General features: G+C 39.2%; 1 protein-coding gene across 4 annotated transcripts in view; it reads left to right on the top strand.

The window, feature by feature from the left end:
• Window positions 1–17,548, top strand: part of EGFLAM (EGF like, fibronectin type III and laminin G domains) — a 115,428-nt gene that overhangs the window by 55,923 nt on the left and 41,957 nt on the right. For all 4 annotated transcript variants that reach the window (XM_088152844.1, XM_025167757.2, XM_088152845.1 and 1 more), the window contains exons 7-13: window positions 867–1,033; window positions 3,556–3,671; window positions 6,398–6,740; window positions 7,502–7,602; window positions 10,009–10,109; window positions 11,064–11,208; window positions 14,105–14,294. In XM_088152844.1, the coding sequence (XP_088008970.1) occupies window positions 867–1,033; window positions 3,556–3,671; window positions 6,398–6,740; window positions 7,502–7,602; window positions 10,009–10,109; window positions 11,064–11,208; window positions 14,105–14,294 (1,163 nt within the window). The remainder of the gene's footprint in view (window positions 1–866; window positions 1,034–3,555; window positions 3,672–6,397; window positions 6,741–7,501; window positions 7,603–10,008; window positions 10,110–11,063; window positions 11,209–14,104; window positions 14,295–17,548) is intronic.

The following is a 17,548-nucleotide window of genomic DNA, read 5'->3' as shown; positions in this document are numbered from 1 at the left end:
GCTCATTGGGCTTTTCTCTCATTAGCCAACAATCATTCTGTTAAGTTGCAGCAGAAGAAGTTGAGAAGCAAGGCCATTCCCTCAGAATGCTGGAGAATGGCAGAGCCCCTCTTCTTTTTGATATGTTTCCATTCCAGCTGACCAATATAACAGGAGTGTTGACTTGGCCTTTGAGTGGCACGTTGCTTCAAAAGGTAGGTGGGACTAGCATAAAGAAGTAAGTGGCTGGTGGCATAACAAAAACAAAACTCATTTAATTCCAATAACCGTCAAATGCAATTTAATTTAAATCAAATTAATTCAAAAGTGATTTTTCCCCATACATTTAATTTTCCTCTTCTGTTACATAAAAATGGTACTTTGTGATGGAAGGGTTTTGGAATTGCATAAAAAAACTTGGGGCTGATGTCTGTATTATCACAACTGTTTTAAGCACTGATACCCAGGGTTGCCTATTTTCTCCTTCCTGTTCCTTTTTTTTTTTTCTGTTGGGTCATTTAAGTTATAAATCTGTGGGCAGGAACTGCTGCATTCTATTGATCACATGTAAATTGCTCTGAGAGCCTTTTCAGATGGAGAATGGGTTATCAATGTTTTAAATAAATAACTCTTCTGATGTTGTTGTTTTGCATGAAGTGGGAATGTGATCTGAGGTTTAATTTTTGATGCTTACCAAAATCAGATCAAAACAATCAAGAGACACCAACAAGGGTAAAGCACTCAAATCATGTAATTACATTTCACATTCACTATTCATATTAGAATGACAAATTTAGCAAATGTTGGATTTTGGCAAATGTTTGGGTCTTGCTAATTGACTAAGCTAACTTTAATTATATTTTGGGCTCTTTGTTCATCCCACTCAGACCCGATTTTGATACCAATTGGACAGCAATTAGAGAGCAGATCCAGATGGACTCTATGGTTCTGAAGGGGCTAACTCCAAACAACAAGTATCAGTTTGCCATCCGAGCTACAAATTCATTTGGATCCAGCCTGCCAAGCATTCCCAGTGATATAATCAGAATGTTCCGTGAGTAGACAACCTTTCTTTTATTGCTTAGCACTGAAAATGTTGCGGCTGGTAAAGAACTTTCTTTGGCCACCAACTCTATTTAAAAAAGCAACTTTTTCTGCTCTTCTCATTGCCTCAGTATCTGAGCTCTGGCAAAGCCAAACATAGGTACAGTTCAAGAAAACCCAAGCCCCCCACCCAAAAAAGTTTCCTCTATTCACTACTTAACTATATTTCATACTTAAGCATGGCATATGTGGGGAACATATATAGCAGTTTTCTGGAACAGATTAAATGTTGCATAGGTTCCATCAGAATAACAATTCTTTGAAAATAAAAGGTAAAATAAAAGCAAGATCCCAAACAATTAGAGGTGTAGTATTAAGAATCTTCTGTTTTTGTATCTTGTCATCTATACTAGTTTTTAATCCAAACCTTCTTTTCATTACATTTATTATCTTTTCCTTTTTATTTCCATTGGTCTTTATTCTGGTATCATTAGAGTAGGTCTCAGAATATTTTTAATTGTTTTGATTATTTAGGTTTCTTGTGTTTAAATTTAACTTCCAAAGAGAATGTTTATGGAAACCTCCTGAAGATATTATAGTCATTTATAGTTTCACCCAGAAGGTCATAAATCCTTGTTACTGGACACACATTTTTCTGACATCCTGTTTATCTGTAGATGAAAATATTTTCAGAACTTTCACAACCAAAGATGAGACGTTTGGTGTACTAGAATTGAGTAGGATTGGCTATTTTCTAAAGCACAGAAATAATGGTTTATGGTAACTACAATATTTGTGTGTTACTGTAAAATCCAATGTAACCTTCGTCCCCCTTTCCCTGAACCAATCCACTTGAGGGATCAATAGAAGGAGATTTCATTCTCAGTGGCTGGGATTACCTAGATGGGCAACTAACAAGTTTAACCATTGCCCCAGTGATATCTCTAATGCAATCCTTCTTAAAGAGATTATTAGTTCCCATTTGTTCCTATGGAGAATAGTAACAATCACCTTTGGGAACTTGGCTAACAAAGAAGGAAAAAACTGCCATTCAGCAGCTATTCTGTTTTGCTCAGTTGAAACAGAGGGAACTTAAAGATATCTTATGTTCACTAAAAATGCCTGAGATATTTACAATATGAACATTTGGCTTCTCTGTATCATCCTCATCATGACAAATGGCATTTTGCAAATAATAATAGTAATAAAAATAAAATACTTTGGTGAGCACACTTTGAAATTCTAGATTAATAAATACGTCTATGGGATAAGCTTTATTTGGTGACTACATGAGTATAGTAGGGCTGCTACACATATCCAGTAGATTAGTAGAACTAATCCATATCCAGTGGATTAGTAAAACTAATTAGTAAAACTAATGTTCCCATTCCCAAGGCCAACATGTTAGCCACTGGGTGCTGAGACAGTTCTTCTCATTTAGATATAGCCATTAGACAAAGTTTCCTTCTGTAGACTAAGAATTCAACTATTTTCCAAATGTGACAATTTCTGAAATTAACTCTTTAATAAAATGGCTTCAGAAGTTCTTGATTAATACTCAGTCGCCACCTAAATTAGCAACAGCAAAAGGCTTGACCAGGTTGTTACTTATTAGAATTGGATTGATTTGCTGTAACATAATCCATAACAGTTGTTAGAGTGGATGTCTTTTCTAACTATCTCCTCTATAGTTCCCCTCCCTCACTTAACTATGGCTACAGGATTATACAGATGGGGGTATGTCTTAAATATGCAACTGTTCATTGCACACTGAAGATCTGTACAAAAGTAAGTTCTAATGAGCTATGAGATGCCCTTCATGGCATTTTTTAAACATTTGATAATTCAGGAATGAAATTTACTTCCCTAAGATTGCACTATTAGTCTCATAAAGTATTTCTAATGTTGGGAACACAATATCCATATCTTTTAAAATGATTAACTTTAAAAAAACCCACAAAACAACAGAACCAAAAAAGGAGAAGAAAATTCAAAAAGCAATTTTAAAAAAGTAATAATAATACAAAGGAGGCAAAACAGGTCAAAACTCACATTTCAATAAAAGCACAAAATCACAAAATTAACACAATCCTGGATAAGGGCAAAGTATCAAATATCTACAAATAATCACTACAAAAATCCTTAGCTATTGTGAAATGAAGAAATGAAGAGATTTATGAAATGATGATGTTTTCTCATTCAGAAAAAAATCATCAGTTCTAATGTACAACTGCTTTCAGTGTCCTAAGGGGTATCTTGAACTGGGTTTCATTTCCGCTGTGTAAATCTCTTATTTATTATACACTAGAATAATTATTGTTTTCTGGAATCATGTCTAGAACTTCTCTTTTTTTCCCACAACTAAATCACGGTAAAACTTCTTCCCAATGTTTGACATTATGAAGGAGAATTATGCATTATTTCCCAAAGCTATTTCTCAAAAAATTGCCAATTTTATTGCATTTATCTTATATGAAAATGATGCTGTATCAAAAACATACATTTGTGACTATGCCAGTTTTATCTTCCCAGACCCAGAAGAGTTAGGGAGTGGAAGCTATGGACATCGATACATCACTGAGTCTGGAAATGGTGATGATGATGGAATTGACGTTGATGATTCAGACTATGACATTTATATTGATGAGGTACATCCATATGCCTCACTCTGGCATTTTGGTTGCTTAACATTTGTAGTGCAGTATTTAAACAAGAAGGCCTGAACAGAGATCAAGTGCAAGTCAATCAACAAATGTACACTCTGATGGTATATTAAGTATTCATTTGCATTTGACTCAGTCTGAACATTTTCTTCCTTCTCTGATCCTCTGAAGCCTTTGATTTTTTTCCAGATATATTTGTTTTCACTTAATGTGTGGGGAAGAGCCTAGTTGCTTCAAAGTGAAGCTGAGCAGAGTCTTCCTTTATGCAACTGAAGTCTGCCTTTGGCAGAGTTCCCAGTTGAGAGACAGAACCGAGACAACTTCTGTTTAGTTTACACTGACTTTATTTCATTCAAAAGTTATCTCAGAATTCTCCTCCCACTTCTAATAGCTGAAGAAACTCACCATTAGTAGAGGAAGAAATACAGCATTCTTTTTCATATTTTTTTTAATTGCTGTAGTGCTGCATGTGTCACCTACACAGGCCAACTCTGTCATTAGACATAATGAGGCAGTAGACTTAGGTGGTGGATGCTGTGGGGCAGAAGCAATAGCAAGATACTGGAGGCAAGAACTGTTAATTCACAGCCTGATTTGTGACCCCTTAAGCTAGTGTGTTACCCTCAAGTGTAGTAGAGGGCACTCTTCCATTGGCACTACTGTACTGAATAGTCAGCTCAGTTGCTAATCTAGTTGGGTTCTGTAGGTAGAAATGTTTGGATTTGATCCTTTGCATCAAGGGATTTTGTTCTTTGCATCAAGGACCCTCTTTCTGGGAAATCGTGGATGGAAGGATAGTGGCTACCATTTAAATATAATGGAAAGTATATGAAGAAAAATGTACAAAGTGGCTTTCTTTTGTGGGGATAGAGTTTGTGAGAGAAAGAAAGCTCTCAGCAAAAAAAAATTATTTTGAGAAATTTCAGGTTAGCTTTGCATTCCAAAACATTTGCACTCCAAAGTTAAGACTAGAGATTGCAGACAAAATCCTGATTTACACTCTCCCTATTCATTCAGAGAAATCATGAATAGGCTGTTATCTTATCTTAATAATCCTGAAGGACAGGCCAAACTTCATAGCCATGGGAGATGATTCGTGATAAGATAAAGGAGATGTGAGAAGCTGCTTTATACTGAGTGAAAGAACTGTTCTGTTATCCAGTATCTTGTTGGCACTGTCATTTCAAGATTTTGGACAAAAATATTTCCTATAATTGCTATATGAGATGCTTTGAATAGAGATGTTATGGCTGGACTATACAACTTTCTACAGGCACGTGTTCTCCTGAGCTGTGTTTCTTCAGTCAGATCAATAGCTGATTCAAAATTATTGTGCATTATAAGAAAAGATATTCTTTTCCCTATTGCTATTACTTATGTTCCAAGAGAGCATAAGAGAAGAAAAACTGCAATAATTTTAGCCTCTTAAGTCACAGCCAGTGGGCTGCATCAAAGTGTTATACATCAGCCCTTTAACTGGCAGAAAAATGTGCAGCCCTGCTTGCTGAGCCCTGTTCTGTTGCAGTAATGAGGCTGGTGAATGATGCTGTCCTTAAATTTTAATGCAGAACAAGTCAAGGAAAGCAGTGGGCAGACCTCACAGCTTTGTTTTCCTTCCCAACAAGCATATCTGGGTAGTGGGATAAAAACCATCAGTGATTTTTCCTAACATGTAAGGAGGGGTTGGACAAATGTGGGTATGTGCTAGGAATGACATGTTTAGGTACCTGCCAAGTTGCCTGATCGAAGCCTTATACCTGTTTAGGGTATTTCTGAACATGGATTTAATGCTCCTTTAAAAGAGCACTAAACACATACCTCCAAAATAGCTCAACTCATAGGCATGGTGAAGTGGGAAAGAATGGACAGCAGATGAGGATGGTTGTGCTGGTAGTGAATTCAATTCTCTCCTTGTGACCAGCAGCAACTGGAAGTAGCCCATGGAATAAGCAAAATAGCACCCTCCAGAAATAATAAAAAGTTAAAAAAAAAAAAAAAAAAGTAAAAAACATAGCCACATGAAACTCCTTGTTGGAGAAGTAATGGAAAATGCACTCATTAGTGACAAAACCAGTGATGCATAGTTGGTAGAACCGTATCTCTTTCCCAGTTTAAATTGACTTTATGTTTAACACCGGTCTAGTGCTCTCTCAAGAGCCCTGTATTTAAAAAAAAACAAAAAACACTAAAATGTTCTTTCAAAAGAGTGTCAAACCTGTGTATATGAGGAGTGTCTTTGTAAGCTTTTCAGAAAAACTGGTCAGGTGCTACATGGCCAGGTACTGCATGTCTATGAAAACCAACTGTTTGCTCTCTTCTGCAGTCCCAGTCAAGAGAGCAATGGAAGCCAGCGCCCCAGTGACTGGAGGAGAGCGGGTTTAAGCTATGCAGTAGAGATGAGGCAAAGGCATGAGCCATATCATATAAAAATAGTTACCAGGACATATTTCAGTTACAGTTAGGAGGATGTGAGGATGAACACTTGGTCAGTATTCTGGCTCAAACTAAGACAAGCTTTCTTCTCCTTAAGAGATGACAGAGCAAGCTCCTATCCTAAAAGTCTGACAGCAGATCATCCTACTGGTATCATATCAGACTGAACAGTTATTGAATATTGTTACCCTAACCTACATAGTTAATATTTAGCAGTAAGATCTGCAGGATTAAGCTTTGGCCTTGCTAAACACATTTTTCTATCAATCTTTCATCAGCTCAAACCACTTCCTGCTATCAAAGGAGGCAATACAAAGTTTTCGGTTGAAACCAAGATAATACAAGGGTCTAATGCAGAACTCCTTTCTAAGCTGCTTTCACCAACTACATATCCTATCAGTTCTATTGCAACAACTACCCTCCTGCCACGCACTACTGTTACTTCCAGCATTACTGCTAAGGCCATCAGGAGGAACAGCGGGACTTCAGTTGTACGACAGTCTGATCAGTCCTGTGATGAAACCATCTGCTCTACCAACAGCTTTTGCATCAATGATTATGAGCGAAGTGGCTCTCGTTGCCATTGCAACCTTGGCAAAGGAGGGGAGAGTTGTTCAGAAGGTTGGTTTACTTGGAAAGCTTTGGTAACTCTGTACATTCTGAAGATTTCTTTACTTAGGACAGATTTGCAGAGCAGCATTTCATATATTTGATTTGACACTTTAGTGCATTAACAGGCATAGAAGAACCATAACTGGAAAAGACACAGCTGGCTTTTGGGCAGATGGTGAGTTTCACAAAAATCTAGAGGGAACTTAATTCATATCTACTATCTAGGTTGAGTAAACAGCATACCTTTTGAGAGGCAATATAACTTTAATGACCAGCTGCTTAGGTCAAATAACAAGAAATGGCTTATTTTAATTGTGTCTTGGTTGTGAGTTTCCTAAGGGCCTCTATTTTCTGAATGTTCAAAAGTCAGCTTCACAATTGTGGGGTGCCCCAGACTTGGCTTTGGTTCCGGATTCCCACAGCTTTTGCCGGTACCTTTCCATACATTATGATAAACCTTATAATTTAGCCACACACTTCTTTTCTTGAAGCGAAACATCACATTGAAGCTTCATCATTTGGATGTGGAACAGACTGAAACAGTTGTCCTTAAGACAATGCTTAGAGCAGAAAAATGGGGAAAAGTTGACGTGGATTCTTCAAACTTTTGGAATGAAAGAACCAGTTGGGAAAATGTAAGAAGTTGGCAGTGACTGTTAAAATCTAGTGCTAAATATATAGAGATTATATTGTGATCTAATGTTTAAAAAATTATTTACTTTATTTGATGCTTAACTACTAAGCAATAGTTTTTTGTTATTGACTTTCAGATGTTAATATTCAGTATCCTCAGTTCTTTGGGTATTCCTATATCTCCTTTGAACCTCTTAAGAATTCCTATCAGACATTCCAAATTACGGTTGAATTTATGGTAAGTGTATGCAGTCTTGAACTAAAAAAGGCTTTGTAAAACCTATGCAACATTTTAACTAACAGATACATGAGTCAGAGAAATTCTGTCAATATGTTTAAACCAAAAGAAAACTTGAGCATTTTGTAGAATGCCCCTGTGCCATTTTGCATGAGAGCAACTTAAAATAGTGCATTTGATATATAGATGTGCCAAAATTTTAGCAGAATCAACAATAGTGAGTTAAATCAGAGTATGCTTTTACAGAGAAAATACATAATACAAAATCAGATAGAATTTGGTTTTGAAAAGCTCATTTGAGTTTCCCATTTGTCTTTGTGTATGACTGGCCCTTTTACCACCAAAATGGAAATTGGTCAGAAACATTAGGTATACTGTGGTAAAGAAAAGAGTCAAGATGGCAACCAAAATGGTATGATTGAAGCTCCACCTGCTTTTTGCGTCACACATTAAAAATGGATGGAGCTTCAATTGCACTAATGTGGCCTCCCTATTCATTTTTTTGACCGTATCCTATGAACACCCCTGGATTTATGGGCAAAATCCCATACAGTTTTTCCAGATGAATGCATCATGCTAATGAGGATCTACATGGAAGAAAGTTCCACTCATTTGGTCCTGCAAATACGTTAATTGGATGGCATTTGTTGCTAGACCTGGCTGAAATCACTATTGAGAATCATTAACCCTTAACATGAACAGAACAGAAACAAATGCAATCTTACTTACATCATGATATATTCCAAATAAATGATTGGTAATCAAACCAAGCCAGATTTGCAGTGACTCTCCTTCCCTTGTACATCTCTTGCACAGAGCTTCAGGCTTGGAAGCATGATCAAGAAGGCAAACTACATACAACTTTGGAAAGTGTTCTGAGAAGTCATACGACTAATCAGCCCATAATCAGTTCATTGTCTGTGAGACCTGGATCTGGAATTTGACTTTGATTAACCCAGAAAGGCACAGGAAATGACGCACTTGCTAAAATGATTTTTTCCAAACCAATATCTCTTCTGTTTTCATGTTGATTTTATCCATGTCAGCTAAATAGATAAAGGCTTTTAAGCAGCTGCTAAAACACTTTTAAAACCTAATGATGGAACATTCAGCAGACAGAAGGGCGATTCTGATTTTCCTTTATGCATAATTTCATTCCATTGAAAAAAAGGCATTTAGGATTCCAGAGTCATCTGAATCCCCATGCAGTCCAAGTAGCTGTGTGGAGGTTCCCCCCACTTAAATAGACACCAATGAAGTATTGTGCTGTTTGAGAGCTATGGCCCAGGGTTGATTGATTGATTTATCAGATTTATGTCCTGCCTTTATTTTGTACAACCCAAGGTGGCATACATAATGCTCCCTCCTCCTGTTTTCTTCACAACAATCTGCAAGGTGGTTTGGGCTGAGAGAGAGTAACTGGTTTCCATGCCCAAGGGAGGAGTAAGGGAGCACCTTACTCACTACACCAATTCTCCCCCTTCACCAAACTGAAAAGGATCATTTTCAGTATCAGAGATGATACTTGGAGGCAACACCGTTCTCATGCCAGTTCCTTGTAAATATGTTTGGCATTCAGAGTCCAAGAAAATAAGTATTCAGGCCGGAAAGTCCATTTAGTCTAGCAATCTTTGTGGCATAGTGGCTAACTAGATGTGCTCTAGAAACTCATAAGCAGGACATGAGGGTGATAGCCATTTCCGCTGTTGCTTTCTAATAACAATTTAACAAATGCTGGAGAGCCAGTTTGGTGTAGTCATTAAGGCACCAGGCTAGAAAGCAGGAGCCTGTGAGTTCTAGTCTCACCTTAGGCATGAAGCCAGCTGGGTGACTTTGGGCCAGTCCCTCTCTCTCAGCCCTAGGAAGCAGGAAATGGCAGAGACTAGTCCAGGCAACTGCCAGGAGTCAAAAACTGACTCAAAGGTGCGCACGCACACACACACACAAAAGGTGCCACCTTTGATCCTTGGGTGTATACGGCAATCAAGACTGACATTCATTAATAGTCTGATCTTCCATGAATGTGTCTGGTTCTCTTTTTAAAACAATCTATATTGGTGACCATCACCTCTTCTGATAACAGCTAATTCTGTTTTTTGTGCAGGGAAAAAACCCCCACTTCCTATTATGGGTTATAAAACACTGCATTTATTTTGACTCTGTGAACTTCAGTTCTAAACTAATGATGGAGGGCGAAGAGCATTCCTTTGTCTACATTCTTCACCTCATGCATGACTTTAGTTACCTGTGTCATATTGTTCCACTCGCTCAGAGCTAGTCCTCCCTCCCCCAATGGTGCAGAACTGTCCCCTTTTCCAGACGCCTCTTTCTACACCTTTTCCAGCTTCCCAGTATGCTTCTGGAGAGAAAATAGCTCTAAGATTTTCCTTGCTTTTGCATTCCTAGGCAGAAGCAGAGGATGGTTTGCTTCTGTATTGTGGAGAGAACGAGCATGGGCGTGGGGATTTCATGTCACTGGCAATCATCAGGCAAACCATTCAGTTCAGGTAAGCACTAAAAAAAAAAAAAAAAAGCTGCAGGATCCTTTTATCCTTCCCAGCTTGTTCACTTAAAAAATAATAGCAGATGGTTATAATAATGTGACCTGTCAAGGACAGAGGATCAGGAGTCCATAACTTACACTCTTCTTCCTTGTCAGTCAACTCACTGGCAGCTTGTATTTCATATATTTAAAAAATGGAATTATTAATATAGCACTACTTCTTATCAGGGAGCTGGGAGTATTCCCCTGCTGCACAGTGCCATCAGCAAGTCAGGCTCTGTGAATCTTCAGATCATTTTAGGAAGTTGGTAGTTTCTTATTTATATACTTGACAGTCTCTTTTTCATGTCTATAATTAGAAGATGCAAAACTCTTGAAGTCTTTTTGTCAAAGGAAAGAATTAAGAAAGAATTTTCAGATTGAAATAAGGATAGCTAGAACATTTTTGAAGTGCCAGATTCTGTAGCAGTACTAAGGCTACGCAAGTATGGAATTGTTAATACTTAAGAGGTAAGACTAGTTAATATTTTGTTAATATAGTACAGAGTTTGGCGCCAATGTACAATGCCATAGGTCCCGCAAAGTATTTATTTTTTTAAAAATTAAAAATGCTCAAAGTCTGCCAAAGGGTTTCAGAGTTCTTGTGTGAGTTTTGGGTATAAGGTCATCAAATCTCAAGATTTGGCAATCTTTTTTTTTTTTTTTAAATAAAGGTAGCTCCATGTTTCCCTTTAAGGATATGGTAGGTGCAGAGTTGCTGATTCCTTCAAATCATATTTTTAAAAATATCCTTTTAAATAGAGAAATATAAATATTTGTCAGATGATTGTGTAGTCTTTGATCATAGAGAGAGCCATTGTGCTAGTCTGCAAATAAAAAAAACGGAAACTGAGGCTCACAGGGAAGTAGGTTTGATCATCTCAGGAGAGATTGCCACATTATCCTATGTTGGTCTCAGGTTCAACTGTGGAACTGGAATTGCAACAATTACAAGCAAGGACAAAATTAAACTGGGCAGTTGGCACAGCGTGACTGTATTTAGAGATGGAGTGGATGGATGGCTTAGTTTGGATAACAGTCCTCCAGTTTCTGGTAAATCTCAGGTGAGTTACTGTTGATTAAAGGCAATAATATAGTTTGTTCTACAGTAGAAAGCCAGAATCCTCAGAATCGGGCTGTCAACTACTGAACACATTACACATTTCCTTAACTTCAGGTTGAAGATGCTTTAACCATTCTTTAAGGACATATCTGCATGTCACAACCTTTCTCTCCTCCAAGGCTGGCTAATGTTGGCTATCTTGGATGTAATGTAGAAATGGTGTTTTCCATCTTCTCCTAATACTTCTGCACAATGTGTTGTGCTTCAGCAATGACTGCGCTGGATGACACAACAGGGATTGGCATCTGCCCAGCTTCTGTTGGCTGATGTAGACACACCCTTCCTCTCCATTTGCTGCTGACTTCCTTCCATATCCATTGATTTGTGCTAGTGTTGGACTGACATAACACAAGGAGAAGAACTTCAGTGCCAGTATCCCTAGAAAAAGCCATAGAGGAAGACTTCTTTCAGCGCTTTCTCTAAGGGTATTGGCACTTCAATTTCTGGAGCACCTGGACCAGGATTTCAGTGTCCCTCTGGAACATTCTCCCTTCAGAGATTAGGATGACCCCAATCCTGTTGGCCTTTTGTAAGGCCATGAAGACCTGGTTATGTTCCTGGAGCACTGAGTGCGTTAAGGGCCCCATTTCTCAGCTATATTAACATCTATGGCAATAGTTTTATTTGGTGGCCATATATATTTATTTGTCTTGTTTTAATTGTTGTGTATTTTTATGATTGTATGCCGCCCAGAGTCACAAGTTGAAATGGGTGGCTATAGAAATCAAATAAATATTTAGAGAGATCCTGATCTACTGCATAGTGAAAGCCTAGTCTACCATTTATGCGTGTCTTGGTCTCCTGTTCCGTTTAGCAATAAGAAGATCTCTCTGAAGCAAACTGTAAAGCTTCTGACAGATAGATAAACCTGATACTCTAGCTATCTGCTAGAACTCACATCTCCCCTCCAGTGCCAGCCAATGTTAAGGTGGAAATTGACAGGTGTTTTTCACAGTGGCTAGGAAATCCAGCAGTTTTTATGGCTTCATTTGCCCTGCCATAAACTCTTAGGACAGTTACACTTGCTGGTCTCATGTTCAAGGCAAAATAGACACCTGCTATGTAGGCAGAGCAAATTTATGCTATATTCACGGACTGGAGTTAGTGTTAAACCATCTATCTGGATGTGCCCTGTTTTCTCAGAAGGCCAACTGTACCTTTTGGGAACGAGAACTTCATTTAAACTGTCACCGGCCTATACTATTCCTAGAATCATTTGCAGAGTCTCTGTCCCTCTCCTTTCCTTAGTTTTCCAGATGTCACTAGGCAAAAACTCATTAGACAATTACTTTTGCTTTACCTTTACCACTTGGGAATAAAATCCGTCTTAAAATATCTCAGAATCAATAACTGCTGCTTCCCATCCTGTTAAGGAGTAGTGCAAGGGAAAACCTTATAGCAGTGCCAGCTTCCAGTCTTTAATCAGCCAACCATCCAGAGGCCTGACATAGCCATTTGTGATCTTACATCTAGGAGATTAAAGATGATGATGGAAGTACAAAATAAAATTAGATAGAGTGTCTCTATATCAGAACACATCAGTTTTTCTTTTGGTGTATTAACATATCTAAAGAACGTCGTATTGCAACCAAGGAAGTGAATAGTGAAGGGACGTGGTATCTTAAACGGCTATATAAGCCATCCTATACAGAGAAAGCACAGCTAAAACCATAATTGAATCAGAGATAAAAGGTCTTTTGCATTGCCTTTCCTGGAAGAAGATAGACTGTAGAATCTAGAGAATGCAGCTTCTTCGGACAGAAGGAGCTAATCAAAATACTTGCAAAACCCTATAGAAATGGAGGAAATGAATTCCCCTCCTAATTTCTGCTGGTTCTAAAGCTACTGTAGTTATTTCCTCATTTCAGGAGTGTTTCTGCCAGCAAATCTGAAATCTCCCCTGACCCACCACTGATGCCACTGATGTGCTTCTAGAACTTCTGTTGTCCTTCTTTTGCCTCTTTTAGAACAATAATTGGAGAATATTCTATTACTGGTCAAAGGAGGAGTTCTGCACAAAACTATGCATTTGTGCAAACTGAACAGTTTTTCCACCAGAACCAGCAGTTTACCTTCATCTAAAAGAAAAAGGACACTCATTTGAGGACCATAATGTTCATGTTTTGGACAGAGAAGATAGGTGGTTTGAGAGAGGAGTGAAGGAATCCATTTATGCCAAAGTGGAAAATCCTTCCCTCAATAGAGGTGGAGGCCTCAGACACAACTTGTCTCTCATTTTTCATGCTGCTTTTTCATCAGTCCCCGGGAAGATTAAAACCACAAGTTCACCAGGGAGGCAGCACTTAAGGACCCATTTGGGGATGAGTGAGGGATTAGGAGCAAGACATCCACTTCCCAAAGACTCTACTAATCACATCTCCCATTGTCCCTTCAACAAGCCCATCATGTTAGTGAGAAACGCAGCCACCCTGGAAAACATTTGTGGGGTCCCCCCAACCAACCTTCTAGACTGAAGAAGCTGCTTGGACAAGCAGCAAAACGTATCTAACCAAAAGAAAAGGAGTCCAGTTGCCATGACTCAACCTCCACATCAACTGAAGAAGAATCTTGGATTCCTGGGGCTGGAATAAGACTTATTTCAGAAGTATTTTATCATAGAATAGTACATTTACTAGTTGTGGTGTTGCCCAAGAGTGAAACCCACTCTTGGCTAAAACTAAATTGCTCAATGAGGAACTGACGAGGAACACTATGTGCCCCACTAAAATCTATGGAGGAAAAGCAAGACAGAGATGTGATAATTAAAGTGGCTTCTTTATCTACTGTTAGCCTAATCTCTCATCATTGTTCCCTCTCTGTCTACCTTCTGCTTCTAGGGTCAATATAGCAAAATTACTTTTCGGACTCCCTTCTATCTTGGTGGTGCTCCCACTGCCTATTGGCTTGTGAGGTCTGCAGGAATCAATCATGGCTTTCAAGGGTGTGTTCAGTCACTCATTATTAACGGAAAGACCATTGACATGCGGCCTTGGCCTCTGGGAAAAAGCCTTAGTGGGGCAGATGTTGGTAAGTTCCATGTAGTTGTCCTTAACTCATTTCTCTCATATATAAAATCCAGCCTATTCTGTCTAATAATGGTATGGCATTGACCTTGATCTGTGTTACAGACATATTTTAATTAATTTATTTGTTAGGTTTATGTCCCACCTTTCCTCCAGGAGCAATAAGTAGTGTACATGGCATTTCTTCCTGTAGTTTTTCCACAACAATCCTGTGAGGTAGACTGGCCCAAAAGGAGTGGAAACCAGGAGGTACTGTTTCTCAGTTGCAGTTCTAGCCTTGTGAAATAGACTCCCCAGAGAACTAAGACTTGCTCTCTTCTTTCCACTGAAGACACGAGTTTTCCACAGAGAGTTGTGGAAAGAATTTATTGTTGTCTTTATTTCACTTTGAAATACTTAGATTTATTTAATTGTTAATATTATTTTACTTGAACTTTTAATGATTTGTTTTATGTTTTTTCATTACGTCTGTTATTATAATTTATCACATTTTTAGTAACATTGATTGGTTACTGGTTGTTTTAATTTAATTTGTTTATATTCACCATAGATACTTTTGTTGATTGTTTTGTAATCTACCATAAGTCTGTATTGATTCAGTAGTATAAAAGTAGAATGAATAAATATATCAGTCAGTCACTCAGTATCACACACTGAGCTTCTGTAGTTGTACATGGACTAATCTAGATCTCGCAGTACTTGTTCAACACTTTAACTACTATGCTATGGCTTTCTTAAGTTGGATCCCAGCATAATAACATTTAGAGTAGTTTAATAGGACAAGTTAACTGAATGACTGAATCTGGATCCAGCCCAGGATAACAATCTTTCAGTAGTGAGTTTTCTTAGAAATAAAGTTGTTTTGTTTGTTTGTTTGTGTACAAGTTGTGCTTGCTTAACAACCATTTGTTTAGCAACTGTTCGAAGTTACGATGACACTGAACGAATGGTAGTTACAATCCTCGAAGTTATAGCCATTGCAGCACCCCTGCAGTCATGTGATCAAAATTCGGGCACTTGGTAGCCCGCCCATATTTAAGACTTCAGGGTCTTCAGCTATCCTGCCTATCCTCCCATCTCTGCCCTTTTGGCCTCCCTGCACTCCACTGCCCCTGCCACCCTGGCCTTCGCCACCCTGGTCTTCGCCGCCCCTGCCGCCCCTACCTTCCTGAACCTTCCTAGGCTGGATGCATCTTATCAGCAGTGGGAAGAAGAAGATGGTGAAGGTCAGTTGGGGGCAGCAGGGGCGGCAGAGTGCAGGGTAGTGAGGGTGCAGGGCGGAGTGCAGGGAGGCAGGGGTGGTGGAGGGCAGGGTGGCCAAAAGGGCAGAGATGGGGGGGATAGGCAGGTGGGGGGAGTTGAAGTGGAGGTCAGCATGGCAGGGCAGGAGAAGCGTGAAGTCCTGGCCTAATGATACTGCAGTCCTGGCCTAATGACTACAACTAGGACTACTGAAACTGCTGTCAGTAGTGTTGTGGTCACATGATGTTTCACCTAACGACCAGATCATTTAACAATAGAAATTCTGGTCCCAATTAGGGTCGTTAAGCGAGGACTACCTGTATGTATGTGCTGCCCATTCCTGAAGGCTCTGGGCAACTAACAATCAAGATTACTATAAAATAAGCAATCCCTCAAAAATAATAAATCCATCCTTAATATATCAAAAATTTATCAAAAGTTCCTAATGTTTTCTGATATTTTACCTGTTGCAGTAACACTGTTTTAATGTTTTTACTGATTTTTGTACATTTTAATGTATTTTATTAATGTTTGGCCACCTTTGTGCAGGTTTTATCTTATTTGTTATGACTGATGGTCAAAACAATAAATAAATTGATTGAATATAAGCAAAATTAACAACATCAAAAATTAAACAGAGAATATATAGGTAGTCCTCACTTAATGTTCACTCATTTAGCGACCATTTGAAATTACGATGGCACTGAACAAGGGAGACTTATGACAGGTCCTCATAGTTGTGGCCATCACAGCGTCCCCACGATCATGCGATAGTGATTTGGGCACTTGGTAACCAGCTCTCAATTATAACATCACAGCATCTTGCAGTCACATGATTACCATTTGCGACCTTCACTGCTGGCTTCCAACAAGCAAAGTCAATGGGGAAGATGGCAGGAGGTCACAAATGGTGATCACATGATTGCACAATGCTGTGACAGCTCGGATTCGCCTAATGACGGCAACTGGGACTGTCGGAACTGCCATCATAAGTCAGAGCAGTCATGTGACATTGCGCCTTATGACCGCGTTGCTTATCAGGAGTTCCTGGTCCCAGTTATCATAGGACTACTGTATAAAGTCACATGCCTGCCAGGTTCCATCCTTCACTCACATTATGACCTCTTCCTGTGCTAGATGGAACAACCAGGTCTTAACTGCTCTCTTGAAATTGAGTAGGAAAGGAGCTAACAGAACTCCATGGGGAGGGAGTTAAAAAATTGTGAGATCCTGTCAGATGACAATGCCTTATATATGGGATCTGGAGGGAGTTAATTCAGTCTGATCGGACAGGCAGATGAATATGGGAGAAGCTGGTCCCTCAGAAAACCTGGTCCAGAACTATGTAACACCTTACAGTTAACAACCAACACCTTGAATCACACTCAGAAGCCAACTGGCAACCCATTCAGCTCCCACAGTATATTGAGATACACTCATTGCCACCTGGGCTGCAGCATGCTGTACCAGCTGGAGCTTCCAATTGCTTTCCAAAGGCAGCCCCATGTAAAGCTCAGTCAAGTAATCCAAGTAACTAAGTAACTAAGTAATAAATGACTGAGCAGGGTCTCCTGATCCAGGAATGACTGCAGTTAGCACACAAGATGTTACTCTACAAAAGCCCTCCTGGCCACAGCTCCCACCTACTGATTGATTGTGAACCACCTCCTCTGAGGGTCCTGAGGCACTCCTTCCCCACCATTACTCACTGGAACGGCCCCCTCAGGAAGGAGGAGAACCACTGCAAACAGGGTTCCTCACTCCAATCCACAGAGGTGGTTCAGATGCTAAAAGCCACTGAACGATCAAAGAGGACCAGGAGGTTGTCCACAAGTGTGACCAGTGCAGTTTCCCCACTATACCCTGACATCCGTCTGCCAAGAGTCCAAATAATTTGTTTCTTCTAGGGTCCTCTGGAATTACAGTGCCACTGCTTTCTCCACAACCTTCCCTAAAAAGGGAAAGTTGAAGCCTGGTATAAAACTATCCAAAATAGTTGGATCAAGCAAAGTCTTC

This window comes from Python bivittatus, unplaced genomic scaffold (assembly GCF_059951505.1).
Source record: "Python bivittatus isolate LINGU-HERP-01145 unplaced genomic scaffold, Pbiv_v1 ctg000570_np1212, whole genome shotgun sequence".
Taxonomy (NCBI): Eukaryota; Metazoa; Chordata; class Lepidosauria; order Squamata; family Pythonidae; genus Python; species Python bivittatus.
This window is presented reverse-complemented; position numbering and strand designations above follow the sequence as displayed.